Source organism: Teleopsis dalmanni, chromosome 2 (genome assembly GCF_002237135.1).
Source record: "Teleopsis dalmanni isolate 2A chromosome 2, ASM223713v2, whole genome shotgun sequence".
Classification (NCBI taxonomy): domain Eukaryota; kingdom Metazoa; phylum Arthropoda; class Insecta; order Diptera; family Diopsidae; genus Teleopsis; species Teleopsis dalmanni.
In genome coordinates, this window is record NC_051847.1 from 49,746,878 (window position 1) to 49,761,708 (window position 14,831).

Below are 14,831 nucleotides of genomic sequence, written 5' to 3' on the forward strand. Positions count from 1 at the left end.
ATAAAATATTATATTATTGCGACCAAAAACTAAGGTAACGTATTTAATTTAAAATACGCGAGCTTTTCAATTTGGGCAAGTCTTTTTCTTAGATTGTACGACTAACCTGGATATAATAAATAACGAAAGATTATTAATCAATGGTTAAGAAAAAATGTACAGTAAAGTAACCACTGATATGACAAATTATGAAAAGTAACCGGTTCCTCATCTTCTTCAATACCCTTTTTTAGTAATTTAAGGCGTTTTTATAAGGGTCTCTTAATGATCTGAAAATATTTTTCCTTTGGTTTCCTGAAACCTTTATGGAGTTTTTAAAATTGGCCTCATATTGTTCATATTGTCGTCCAACTAAAATTTAGCTACTACCTTATTTGCTTATTTCTAATTCTATCTCATTCTGTTTTAACTTTATTAGTCATAAAAATATGATACCTATGGCTTCATCTTCATTTCTTTTTTCGTGCAATTCAACTTAAGTTCTTAAATCGATAAGAAAAACATAGCAACAAATCATAAATATTTTTCTTAAGTTAATTCTAAAATCCTAGTGGTAGGAGAATTAATATCGAACTTAATCAAAGTATTCGTGTATGTATATAGATATAGGATACAGGATACTTACAGTGAACTGGTTCACATGTTGTTCCACTTATATACTACTTGATAGTTTGGCCATATTAGTTACAGGCGTAGGTAACTCTAACGCAATTAATGAGAATGTAACCACCATTAAACGACATCGCTTAATATATCGAGCTTAAGAGACGACACCGACATCTTTTAATCCACCATTGTTAAACCAAGAAAATAGTTCATATACAAGGCTTATATTATATAATTATTAATAATATATTATTAATAATATATTATTAATTATTATATTGTATTATATTCATACTTCGTCCTTCTTTATTTTATCCTTCTACATTTCAGGATTTTGTTTATAAACGTAGGGATTTATTTAACTACAGATAAGAACTGATTTATGTTCCAGACAAAACTCGATTCAGAAAATTTATAGGGGCTCTATGCTTCGCTAGAATTCAAGGATGGCATAATATAATAAAAGAGAACGTAAGGTAAAATAACCTATTTCTTCTCCTGCCACTCATTCTGAAATTTTAAAATTCACTTAAACTTCCCTTATAAGATCATTTTGTTCCTTTCATATTATATCTTGAATATCTTAATATTTATACAAATAATCTAATTTTTTGATATTATAGACTTTTTACAAAGCAAACGAAAATAATTGTATATGTCATCTGCGGAAAGAAACCCGAATTTTATAATTCCGTTTAAGATATGACACTGTTTGCGTGACTCCAAGTGTAAATATGTTTTTATAATTACGCATTGCGTGCGAACATGTTGAGAATTGTAATTGAATTAAATATTTTGTTGACTTAGAACTGTTTCAGCAGGTGTCTAATATAGACAACATAATTGATTTATATACTTTTAGTCTGCTATAATAATACTTAAGAAACTTATTTCATAAAAAACAACATACATGTTTGAAGAATACAAAATTATTTATGGGCAAACTAATTTAGTATTACAGTTACATAAATAAATGACAGTGTTACAATTTTTATTTGATAATTGAATAATATAATAACATACAATATATATATATATAAATTAAATAGGTTTCATAATAAATATAATATAAAATAGTACATAAATTTATTATACAAACAGTGAGAATATAATAAATTTTTAAATAACTTTAAAATACAATTGTGCAAGAATTAAGAAGTAATAAAATTATTTTAAAATAACTAAATTAAAATAATGGCTGTGTGTAATAAATGTACAATTTATATATAGTATTCAATTGGAAGTCATACAAAAATGAAATTATTTATCAAAATAATTATTAAATAATCATAAATAGAAATAATTAATAATTTAATTATATACATTAATTAGCTATTAGTCTATAGTGGAATCATAGTTTCCTGGTTTTTGAGATACATACAATACCAGAATTGTTGTTATGGCGCTCACTAAAAATATCACATCAAACCAACGATGATAAAAATTGAAATGCAAACTACCAAGTACTTCAGTAATAATCACACGATATTCTGCAGGCATATTCATTCGCATCAAAAGTACTGATGAGCAAAAATACATGCCCATAATTTGTGCTAATATTAAAACGATAATATTTGATGATTTACTGGATGATATTCTATAAAAAAACTAAACAGATATTTAATTATAAGCATTTAATTAAAAAAAGTAAGTTTATTTTAGATGATTATAGGTTAATTGAAGCGACTCCAGGAAAATTTGTCTAAGGCAAAAATGTTTATAGAAGACACGAATTTCGTATCACTTAAAATAAACATTCTTTATTAATCCTTTAAACCATTATTACCTCAGACTCATTAAAAATTAAAAAAGAGAATTTAGTGATACACAGTGTAATCCGATCATCAAATATTTAATATAAAAATAAAGTCTGTAGTATGATATATAATATCGTTTTGGTACACATGCCCATTTTCGTCTCTCTCTATCATTTCTTTCACATTCCTCTCGGGTCTCTGTCAAATCTTTGTCGCCTCATTTTCGTGTCTTTCTTGCCTCATTCTCAACTATTTTTTGAACTGTAATATCGTTTTGGTACACATGCCCATTTTCGTCTCTCTCTATCATTTCTTTCACATTCCTCTCGGGTCTCTGTCAAATCTCTGTCGCCTCATTTTCGTGTCTTTCTGACCTTATTCTCGCCAATTTTTTTGCCTTTTACAGGTCTCTAATGTGTTTCCCTCGCTTCTCACACACCTCTTTTGCTTCTTTCTTGCCTCTTTTTCAACTTTCTCTAACCCCTTTCTTGCTTCATTCTCCTTCAGTCTTGTTTTCTCGCGCATCGTATTTTTAGACAATATTAAGTATAATATGTGTATCAATATTGTGATAGTTGTATAAGGGTATATATATATATCGATAACTAAGATTAACCCAATTTAAATAAACAAAAAAAAGAAAAATATATAAATCTATCAATCCTAGGTTGATTGATTTTAGTGGAGCTTGAGCTTCTTCAACAGCCCAATTCATACCTAAGAGCTATTTTTGTACCATATACTCAGAAAAAATAAAGTTTTACAGCCAACCTGTAAACGCAGTTAAATGCATATCACATACCTATAGTAGAAATATACTTGTTTTATATATACATGCTCCGGTATGTTTGGCATGGATCTAATAAATAATTTTTCTAATTTTATGTTTGATTTGTTTTATAAGAATACGTACCACAGCTAATAGCTGTTTAAAAGGAATTTTTAAAAACTAATTCAGTTTTTATGAAAACATCATTAAAAGAAAAACATATTATGTCTACTAAAAAATGGTTAGAAATTTTTACCCACCCACTCGTGTACATCATTGATGGTATTTCCTTTTTATGAGCTACAATAAAAATTACCTTTGTTAAAGTAAGCAAAAGGCCACGTATGGATGTAACAACAATACAGCCAACAAGTAAAAAAGATATATGCTGATTCCAAAATGCCAAATCGATATCAAAACCACACCAATGTACTGCTATCTCGAGGCCACGTGTTACTGGATCTTTTCTACCGACGCGATCAAAAATTATATTTACAGTACACTAAATTTATATGGAATTTTATATAAAGAGATGAAATTATTTAAGAAATTTACAGCTTACTATAAAAATTTTCCAAAGACAATAAACACTGAAAAAATGTCCAATAACATTGAAATATTTTCCCTGCAAAGTTTGAGACCATTTTTGCCGTTCCTGCATATTTTTTAATGAGTTTATTTCTAGAAACAGTTGTCGTAATAACTCCTCCAAGCCATATATTTCCATACGTAGCTGATTTATATCTAAGTAAATAAAATTATAAATTTCTTATATATGTCAGAAGAATATAATAAATTTCTTACTTTCCCCACCAATATCTACACGATTTACTGCCGAACTCAGAAATGTCCATATACGCGGTTTGCTTTGATTGCTTTTATTGCGTTTATGCATTTCCAATGCAATGCGTTTCTTTTTGCCAGTTATCATATCCACGGTCAACGCTAGTCGTCGTTCTAAATTTATGACGTCGCTTTGGGACACAGGCCTGAATATTAAATTCCATATTAAATTAAATTAAATCATTATAATAAATTAATTTATCTACTTTATAAAATATGTCATGCTTTGATATGGACAATTAACTGCACCAAATCCTGAAAGTATGGCCATAACAGTAACACCAATCACGCCTATACGTGAAACACCTTGCTCTATTGTAAATATGCCATGAGAAACACTTAGCAATGGGAATGGATCACCAATTTTCCAAAGACCATAAAGAAACGCGAACCAACATATCATAGTGATTATTCGCACCCATTTGTCAGAAACTGTAAATAATAAATGATTTGAATAAAATATTTAATTACATTAACATTAACATAAAGTTAAATATTTGTAATAAAGCAAAAAAAAAAATAAACTAACCAAACGAAATGCTATGTATTACAGAATATAATATATAAAGTGGAATAACTGCTATGACCATCAGTAGTAAAAGCGTTAAACCTAAACGCCAATGAAAATATCTTGAACTTGATTCCAGCACACCCAGAATTTCGAAAATAATCAACTCAAACATTGTTATGGATAAGGCAAATGTAATTGAAAATATTAATTGCACGGATATGTGACGAATTTCATAATTCTTAAAAAGTTGCTTGTGAAAAAATATCCAACCACCAGCAAAAAAAAGAACCTATATAAAAAAATTAAAAATATTACTTTATGGATTAACATGCCGGGCCTCGCACCAACCTGTGAAACGAACACTATAATGCAGTCTTCTAAAAACGCCATCGCGTATTTTTTTGTTATTGATTTTCTCTAATTGTTTATTTTATTTCTTTAAATAATTTCATTATTTACAAAACGAAGTAGATTTGCAAATTAATTTTAATGAATTTAAATAGGCTTAAAAACTTTACATTGCCAACAAATCGTAGAGTAAACAAAAATATTTTTAAAAGCTGATGCAGAGAACAGCTGACTCAACAGTTTGAGAACCATTGCGAGTGCTTACAGTGGATTTTTTTGACTTTATCATATAAATATTATATACCTGGCGAATTATTAGTGTGAACTATCACTTAAAATTATCTAAAGACATAAAAGTGTGATCTATCTCGCAAAATTCGTTGAAAGACACATTTAAGTTATATTTATCTTCATTAACTGTATTTAAAAACTCTAATCTGATCATTCCTACGGATCTATTAGGATTTCCAACCTATTCACCTAATCACGCTTATGTATATAAAAAAGGAGTGCTTTAAATTTGTCACTAATACTTTTACTACACTCTAATTACGCGATGTTCATAGCATTGAAATATGCTATAACAAAACGCCAAAGATTAAGAAGAAATGTAAACAATCTTATAACTATAATCTCCAGCAAGCAATTAAGTAATAGGGCGTTTACACTGACCGAAAATGGCGCATTTTGAATGAGTCATTTTATTTAGGGTATGTTCAATGTATTCGTTTGCATTTGGAACATATTTGGAACGCATTTGAATGTCGTTAGGACACATTCATGAATGTTATGAAATGGATCTCATTCGCACTTGAAATTTTGTATGCAAGAATGAGCCATTCGCTTCTCATTTTTCGATTTTTGACCAAAATGAGCGATTTTTGGCCAGTGTAAATGCTGTATAAGACAAAACAAAACTATTGTGATTTTATGAAGAAATTTCAATGAATCAAGAAATCTGCATTAATAAAAATTATATCTTGAGTACATATTGACGATGCCTTTAAAATTTTAAAAAATGTTGGGTATTTCATTTGTTAATTATATCGAATATTTATTATCTAGCAAATACATAGCTTCAGTGCAACTCTATTTTAACCACAACTCTTATTATTTTATCAAAGCTATTAGTACAAAAAAACTACAAACATAATTTCTGTTGTTTACACATTTGCTTTGTTTGACAAAGTCGTAAAACTGAACAGCAACTTCTTCAAACTACTATATGTGCAGTCTCATTGAAATATGTGCATTCTGTTAAAAAATTGTTTCTAACGCAGTCAGCATCAATATGGAGCATTGTTCACTCACCAGAAGACTTTTTGTCAAATCTGTTAATTAACCTCCTGGTGATTTTCTTAAGTTTTTGTACTTTTGATATCGGTTTTCGAACTGGACACAACAAACTGAAACTTCCAATTAAATTCATGTTAACCTAAGAACAGCGGACTGTCGAGGCTAATTGGCTGTGTTTACCTTTGAAATTGCATCAGGCGTATATTCTTGGGTTCGTAATCTACGTAATGATATCATTAGGTTATTAAACATGACCACTTCATATACAAGTTGCTTCCCTAGCTTATAAATTAAAAAATTATTATTTGATGAAATAATTAACCACAAACTTTAATACTAATTTATTAATATTTTAGTATTTTTTTTTGTTTTGTTATTTATTTATTTTCCATAGCAAGTATACATCTTTCTAAATTATTGAAGTCATTAAGTATGTTTTAAATTTTAAAATTCAATTAAGTTAAAAAAAAGTTCGTGATCAGGGACTCATATTAGTTATAGAGTATATATAAATAAAGCTATAAAATTTATGAATATTAATAATAAAATTAATTAAGATCAAGTTAAGTCCACTGTGTTTTTAAATCTGCAACGTCTTGTAAGCTCAACTATAGGAACTAAAAGTAGAAAATATCATTCAACAATCATCACACATTTTAGTATTTAATATATTATTTTTAAACAAAAAAATTTTTCTACTTTAACAACCAAATTTAACTAAAATTAATATCGTAACTCCTATTTAAACAAAGCGTCAAATACGTTTTTGCTACGTTCAATTACGTTGTTGACGTTATATCGCTTGTTTCTCATTTTGACGTTCGTAATTCCTAGCAGTTTGAAGTTCACTGTGTTGTTCATGGATGAGTAAACATATATATGTCAAATGAACAACTGATCATAACGTAATGCTTAACTTAGAAAACTTTTACACAATTCGGCGAAAATTTACTTGTTATTTAATGAAAGAAATATGCAATAATTATTAATAAGATTGTAAATATAAATATTTTCGTTTAAGGTTGGTTTAATATCAGTATATATTTCAATGTATATATAAAAGTAAAAGTGTGTCTTTTTCATGTAAAAGTAAAGCTTGTTAATAATTAATTAATTTCAAGGAAACATTTTTAATATTAAAAATGTCGTGTTATTTTCGACAAAACGGTGATACTGAAGTAACAATACCAAAATATAACGAATCTTCAACTGGTGTAACCTATTATGATATTAAAGTTCGAGTGCGCCAAGTAGAGTGGATGGTGGAACGACGGTATAAGGATTTCGACCAACTAAATGAGAAACTGGTTAATGATATATCAATATCAAAGAAATTATTGCCGCCTAAAAAGGTATGTCAATATTTATAAGCATGAAGTTCCCAAACTCACCCACTCTGGAAGAACAACTATGGCTATTTGGGGCATAATATAACATAAAACAACAAAATGCAATTCTTTGTGGACCTCACACAGTTTGCTTAGGATTTCCTATTACGAATAGTTTCATTTTCTTAATAAATGCAGTTAGCTCTGGTGAATGTGAATAAAAATCGTGAGTTTTACCCTGTTCTGTTCTGTACTCTGTATCGGTTCTTATAAGAGAACTTTTTAAAAATATACCCTACACTTATGGGAGTATGTTGAAAGTATCGCCAACTATGAGAACTTGGTAAACTATGAACTGTAAGCTCTCTTCATTATAATTTAAATAATATATATATATCATTTCCTTTACTGTTTATGGTCTAGCATAAATATGAAGTTTTTTTGTGTAGTTCAAATTTGAAACCGTAATATTTTAAAATGTTTCTTAAATTTATATTAAAAAGTTTTGAATCGCTTAAAAATAAACTATTGTAATTATCTGTTATGTAGGACAAAGAAGATCATAACCAGCGTTACAGCTCCGGTTGAGCTTAGGCTGCATCAGCCAGCTTTATTAATTCTGCTTTGCATGTTGTTTTAGACCTACAATTTTGAATACCCATTTTTCTGATGTCGTCGGTCACATTGTCGGGTCCTCTTATACGTGGCCTAATACCAAGCGGACGATTGCCTTGTAAGCGTGTATTTTGTCGCTTCTGGTCACTATCTTAGATTTGATCTTAGATTAGTCTAAGATATCTTAGACTATCTTAGAATAACTTCTGTTTGCTACCACAATTCTGTCTTGGATACCAGTGTTTGTATGCTTGGATATCATTATTGTTATAAATGAGGACACCCAAGTATTTGGTGCTTTCAATTTCTTTAAAAGTGAATTCACCAACTTAAATGGGCTCTAAACTCATTCCAACCGCTCTGAGTTGTAAGTCGACGAATTTTGTTTTCATATATATATAAAGGTTGTACTGAATAGTTGAACCAAACCATTATTCATTACTTAACAGTGGGTGTCGATATTTAGTTTGGGAGTTATTATGTTATTTTTGTCAATTAATCTTTTAATCTCAATTAATCTTATTTTGTACTTATAAAGATTGTAGGCAATAAAAATCCGGCGTTTTTGGAACAACGTCGAGAGCAGTTGGAAAAATATTTGCATGAACTACTGGTTTTCTTTCGTATACAATTACCACGAGTATTGGCTGAGTTTCTGGATTTTAACAAATACGATATAATTTATTTGCTACAGGACTTGGCAAAATTATTTCATGAAAACGGCGAAAGTTTATTAAGTTCTAAAAAGGAATTTCATCTATCGGCCTTAGAGGTATACTTAATTATCTATATATACAAACTATAATAATAATTCAATATAAATTTACATATTGTTTAGGCTTATGCGATAAGTGAGCGTTTAAGTTTGCCATGTCCACCAGAAAACATCGAGCAGCGAGGAATTTTTGATTTTTCACACGTTTTGGATTTTTGTACACAACTCGAAATTTTAGTGATAACGCCCGTTAAAGTTAGTTATTTATTAAAATTTTTTTTTTTTAATATTTATAGATTATTTTAATTTGTATAGGATAATACCTCATTTGAAAATGACTATAACACCGTTGACGTGCCTATAGGACGCAGTAATATCATACCAAAAACGTTATCTTTCAATTTGAATGCATTCCGTAATTTAAAAACATTGAAGTTTTATGGCATATCAACTGAAAATATAATTGATATAGCGCTCTTGAAGCCTACACTAGCCAGCATTTGTGTGCACAATACCACAATAACACATTTGAATCAAGTGTTACTCTGTGATAATTTGCATAAGGAATTGGCAGCTGCGAGTAGCAGTAACAGCAACAGCAACGGAGCGATATCAACATCTGTTGTTACCGATAAACGCAGCGTTTGGTCAAACATAACGAAAATAGATTTAACATGTAATTTACTCACACAAATCGATTCCAGCGTGCGGACCACACCAAATTTACAGGAATTGCGACTTGAACAAAATCGCATAAGTGCAATACAGAATTTGGCAGAAATGTCACATTTGCAGGTGCTATCATTGTCCGCTAATCTTATAATGGAATGCATTGATTGGCACATGGAATTGGGAAATTTGGTCACACTTAATCTTGCTCAAAACAGATTGAAAAAACTAACTGGTTTGCGTAAACTCTTATCGTTAGTGAATTTAGATGTTAGTTGTAATCAAATTGAAGATTTGGAAGAAGTTGATAATATAGCCTGTTTACCCATATTGGAAAATCTACGCTTAACTGGGAATCCACTTGCGGGGAGTGTAGGTAATACTTTAGAAAATAAAATTAAATAAGAATTCATTCAAATAAAAAAACATTAACAATTTGAATTTTCAAAGATTATAGACCGCGTGTTTTAGCACGATTCCATGAGCGAGCTGTCGAAATTTCACTTGACAGTGAACCAGGCACGCAAAACGAGTTAGACACTGCCTTAGTATTATCTGCCTTATTAAAATCAAAAATGCGACAAAACAATCGTACACCGAAATAACATTTCGCGCTGTGTGGTTCTGATTCTGAGTTAGCTGGTCGCCAAATTTTAGTTAACATAAAAAGGATTTTAAGCTAAAACGTGCGTATATAATATTTTTAATTGTTCATATTTTATCTTATGTTAAACAAATATTTTAATATTTCTTGTACAATTTTCGTTTTATTTGTTACTAGTGGTATATTTTGTTATTATATGTTAATTTATTTTAATATATTATTATCTTTGTGCAATATTACAATTACTAATTTTGGCTTTACATATATTATTATTATTATCTTTTATATAAAGTCAATTATAAAAATAATTATATAAAAAAAAATATTAAGTATTCGTATAAGTTACTCAAATTGATATTAAATTAAAATTTTTTTAAACTTTACGTTACGTATCTCCATTTCTCAAAATAATATAATTTTAATTAAAATAATTTACTGCGAAATTTCGCTTCTTAAAAATAATTTTGATTAGATAGAGTGAAGTGATAATGTATATATTTTATAATATTTTATTTAAATGAGCTATATAGCTATACAATAAAGCTTTAGCGTATTAAATGACAAAATATTTATATAGATGTTATTCACAATTTTAAGTCACAAACCCGATAAACGAGTAACACAGCAATAATGCAAAGCAAAAACAACAAAACATATTTTCTCGAATTGTTCCCAGCTTATCACTATGTATGTTTGTCGTTTACCAAAAATCGTGAATATCAGTATTGTTTTATTACCAACTGAAGTCGTTATTACTTAGGTTGGACCCAAGCAATAGACATAAAAATTAATTTAAAACGCATTTATTGCACGTTTTATTATAAAAAATATATTTGAAACAAAATGTTAATTTCAAAATTTGGGTTAAAAACATAATAAGTCCTCTCGCCTATTTTTATTACTACATTAAATTGAAATTTTAAAAACAACATTAAGACTGTAGGAATCAGTTGATATATGTAAATTTTCTTATAAACATACAAAACGAAAACAAAAAATTATAAAAACATTCGATTTCGGTATTATATTAAGGAAATATTTAATTTTTAAATGAATGCTTAGATAGGAAGTATGTTCCAGTTAATAGTAGCAATATTATTTTTAATATGTAGCCGTAATATAATCGTATAGTAATAAAAGTAAACGTATACTAACAATAATAATAATAATAATAATAATAATAATAATAATCGTATATAGAAACAAATTAAAAAAATTCTATTTATTTTGTTTTTGATTTTGAAAGACAAAACAATTTTATTAATGTTTTTATATCAAATTATAAAGCTAATGAAACATTTAATATAATGAAAATTATATTTTTATTAAAAAATATAAATATATATCTAATTATATAAATAATTTCTAAAAATCAATTCATAAATTTTGTATAAACACATGATTTCAATAATATTTCATTGTATTAATTATAATGAATACAATATATACACAAAATATAATATATGTATTACAAAAAATATAAAATTAAAAAAATCAAAATGTAAATTTTATATAAACAAACACTTTTCAAACATTTACCCAGTGTTTGTTATTTTTCTTTGATTGCATATGACTACAATTATAATATAATAAATAATACAAATTACAAGGATATATTAAAATATATTATTGTGACCACAGATGTTAATATCGTATCACAAGTACGTTTTGTCCTAGATTTGCATTTAATATTTGCTTTAATCGTTTTCTTACAAGGTGGTTGGTTTATATATAAATTGTATTGCGTCAATAACTTTATTGCATCATTTGATTATAATGTTGTTGTTCGGCAACAGCGGCAGCGTCAAACATTGGTGTATGCACTTCACCTAAAAATTGTGGTGTTGCTGGCGGATTAGGATCTTGAAGTTCACCTATAAGTGGCATACCAATGTCAGGTTCACCTAAAGTATGTGGTTCCACTTCTGGCTGTCCGAAACCAATATTGTATTGTGTTGATTGAGTTGTTGTGGGAAGACTAGAAGTAGAATCTACAATATTTGCATAGTTTTGATCATTAGTTGTTAAAGTTCCTTGATTAGATTCCATAATTGGTGTTGCTTCTGTTTCACCAAATTGTATTGGTGTTTGATTATTGTCATTTTGTGGTTCTTGTTTTTCGATCTGCTGCTGTTGTTGCTCTTGCTGCTCCTGTTCGTCACTTTCAACAATATTAGAAAAACTTTGTTGCAATTCATCTTGGAAATTAGTACTTGCTGCTATTGCAGCCGCAGTTGCAGAATCTTCGCCATCGTTGCACCCTTCACCATCGCGTCGTACTAATCCAAGCATATCTAACATATTTCTTTTAACTGTATTTTCTTGTGCCAATTCCACTGTTGGATATGCTGATTTTTGTCCACAAGTTGCTAAATGATGTGCCATTTTATTTCCAATTGCTGTGGAAAAACCGCAAATGCAATGCATTTCATTTGGTAGTGGCAATTCCATTTCATCTCCTATGCCATTTGTACCATTGCAGCCAACGCAATGATCAAATATTGCACGTTCACAACAAGTTTTGTAGTTACATTTATTGCATTTCATAAACACACTAAAAAAAAGAAAATAAAAAAATTATTTTTTAGAACGTATAATATATTTATAATTAAATCTGTATACCTATAATGTTCATCGTTTATTATTTCAGAATTGCACTCAACACAAATCGATCCTTCAATTAATGTACATACTTCACCAAATTTCTTTTGTATCGTAAATGGTTGAGGTTCACGATGATGTGTGCGTACCTTTAAACAAAATAAATGTTTATAATAATTAATTTTTTTTATAAACTAAATCTTTAATATTATTATCTTACTTTTGGTGGTGATATCAATAATGAATTATTCAAAAGCAAACGTACATTCTGAGGATTTTTCGTAAAGCTCACATGGTGGTTACTGCTGTGTTGCTTTAGAGCACCTTGAAAGTGAAAGTGAAGAGTCATATAAAGTTATTAAACCTTTATGTTTTATTTTAAACTAAACAAACAAAAAATTTACCTTTGTTTATAAAACTTAAGGCGCATTTTTGACAACGCATCTGTGGTTCCTTTCTGCTGACATGTTGTCGCAAATGCATGTAGTAATTATCAATATTGTTCATATTAATTTTTCCTTTATAAGAAAAGCGGAAAATCTGTGAAGCAAAAAAGCATTAATGTTATCAGCATTTAATTTACTTTTCAATAATTCCAACTTACATCTAAGCAGAAAGGACATTGTAAGAAGTTTTGATTTTTATGATCATCGTAGAAGTGACGTACAACATCACGATGAGAAGATGATCGATAACCGCATGCTTGACAATTGTACGGTAATTCCAGCATGTTATGTACCTTTTGAAGGTGTATGCTAAGATGGTGTAACGAATTGTGACGTTGCTGGCAAATAAGACAATGATAAGACGGTGATGATGATATTTTTGTTTCAGTCGGATGCATTAATTGACTATGCTTTGCCAAAACCGCCTCTGTTGGAGATTTATCTAGGCAAAACAGACACTGAAATTGATGATCTTTGCCATCGAGATTAATATGTGAGACTATATGCGTCTGAAGTTTTTCATTTGAATCAAAAGTTTCCTTTGTATCGCAAATAGAACATTGGACTTCCGTACTGGCAGTACTAACAACACCATTATTTGAAGTTGTATAAGGGAAACTTTCGAAATTTCCATCATTGCCGTCTCGCACGCCATAATACATTTCCTCTAAACCTCTTAAATCATCATCTTCCTTTTTGATGGTTTTTATTTCAATTGGAGCTTTTTTTGAAGCTACAACACTAGCTTTCGTTGTGGGGGTATTTTTAGATTGAGTGGTCTTGACTCCAGTCGTAGATTTTTGGGTTGTAACTTTCTTCTCTGGTTTTTCATGTTTATCTGGTTTTTCTTCAAAAGAAGCTTGTGCTGCGATTGCAGCACTTCTGCGTTTACTAGTTGCTGGAGTGGGTGTAGGCACACGCTCCTTTTCTTTTTTACTAATTTTTATAGCGGGTTTCTCCTTTTCTTTCTCTGGCTGCATATAATCTGCTTCGTTAATAGCTGTAAAAACAATAAAGAACTTTATTATAATGGAGGAAGACATGAAAAATGTGTATAAATTATTGTCATTTTCTCTAAACTTTTTATCTTCTTTGTAAAGGATGCTGAAAATTATAACTTGCTATAATAATTTTAAAAGAATTATATTATTTTACTCCCAGACAGCTTTTATTTTTTCCTATTACTGGCTTTATAAATTGCTCCGAAGCTATCGCTTAAAAACTGAAGGGTTTAAACAATTAAGAACTGGTAACAAAAGGTGCTAGTAAGTTCCATTAATTGAACTTGAATTGAAATCTAACAAATGGTAAAACCATTAAGACAGAATACGTCAATGAATCTTTAAACACAATACCAGAAAACTAATCAATCAACATCTGATTATAACAAAAAGCATAATACCAGTATTTAACACCTGCCTCTTCGGAGCTCAATAATAATTTACAAATATCTTAACATTCCACTTAAATTAGAGAAATAAAAACAGTTCATTTACAAGTCATTGGTTTTTTATTTTTAATTAATTTATTAATAATTTCATTCCTTAGAGACATAAATATTAAGATATTATGCTTTTTGTTTATAAAGAATATACAATAAAAGCTAAAAAGAAATACGATAACAATTTCTAATGTTAATAGAACAATGAGTAATTATTTAAAATACAGTAAGGATGTTTGCAATTTAATTGAATTAATTTTTATTATTAAAAATGACCAATGT

General features: G+C 28.9%; 3 protein-coding genes across 3 annotated transcripts in view; 2 read left to right on the plus strand and 1 right to left on the minus strand.

The window, feature by feature from the left end:
- LOC119674500 (latrophilin Cirl-like) overlaps positions 1-1,255 on the plus strand; it is a 4,988-nt gene extending 3,733 nt beyond the window's left edge. Inside the window, exon 8 of the mRNA XM_038085639.1 lies at positions 1,230-1,255. Coding sequence (XP_037941567.1) covers positions 1,230-1,255 — 26 coding nt within the window. The remainder of the gene's footprint in view (positions 1-1,229) is intronic.
- A 663-nt stretch (positions 1,256-1,918) lies between these two features.
- LOC119680694 (Golgi pH regulator-like) lies at positions 1,919-4,952 on the minus strand. The gene is made up of 7 exons (XM_038093637.1): positions 4,835-4,952; positions 4,505-4,775; positions 4,182-4,407; positions 3,937-4,121; positions 3,695-3,876; positions 3,449-3,634; positions 1,919-2,214 (listed from the first exon to the last, which is right to left on the minus strand). Exons 1-7 carry the CDS (start codon positions 4,874-4,876, stop codon positions 1,942-1,944), a joined length of 1,365 nt encoding a protein of 454 aa, XP_037949565.1. The 5' UTR covers positions 4,877-4,952; the 3' UTR covers positions 1,919-1,941.
- A 2,015-nt stretch (positions 4,953-6,967) lies between these two features.
- LOC119680692 (nischarin-like) lies at positions 6,968-10,171 on the plus strand. Its single transcript, XM_038093635.1, has 6 exons — positions 6,968-7,151; positions 7,252-7,482; positions 8,612-8,845; positions 8,912-9,043; positions 9,104-9,833; positions 9,908-10,171. Exons 2-6 carry the CDS (start codon positions 7,273-7,275, stop codon positions 10,060-10,062), a joined length of 1,461 nt encoding a protein of 486 aa, XP_037949563.1. The 5' UTR covers positions 6,968-7,151; positions 7,252-7,272; the 3' UTR covers positions 10,063-10,171.
- Positions 10,172-14,831: the final 4,660 nt, after the last annotated feature.

What these genes read in the sequence shown, in the direction of transcription:
- LOC119680692 (XM_038093635.1), top strand. Translation starts at nt 7,273, where the DNA reads ATGTCGTGTTATTTTCGACAAAACGGTGATACTGAAGTAACAATACCA. An exon ending in AATTATTGCCGCCTAAAAAG is followed by an intron (nt 7,483 to 8,611) that starts GTATGTCAATAT and finishes GTACTTATAAAG; the next exon opens with ATTGTAGGCAATAAAAATCC. An exon ending in TTCATCTATCGGCCTTAGAG is followed by an intron (nt 8,846 to 8,911) that starts GTATACTTAATT and finishes CATATTGTTTAG; the next exon opens with GCTTATGCGATAAGTGAGCG.
- LOC119680694 (XM_038093637.1), bottom strand. Translation starts at nt 4,876, where the DNA reads ATGGCGTTTTTAGAAGACTGCATTATAGTGTTCGTTTCACAG. An exon ending in AGCATGACATATTTTATAAA is followed by an intron (nt 4,122 to 4,181) that starts GTAGATAAATTA and finishes TTTAATATTCAG; the next exon opens with GCCTGTGTCCCAAAGCGACG. An exon ending in TTTTGCTTACTTTAACAAAG is followed by an intron (nt 2,215 to 3,448) that starts GTAATTTTTATT and finishes ATATCTGTTTAG; the next exon opens with TTTTTTTATAGAATATCATC.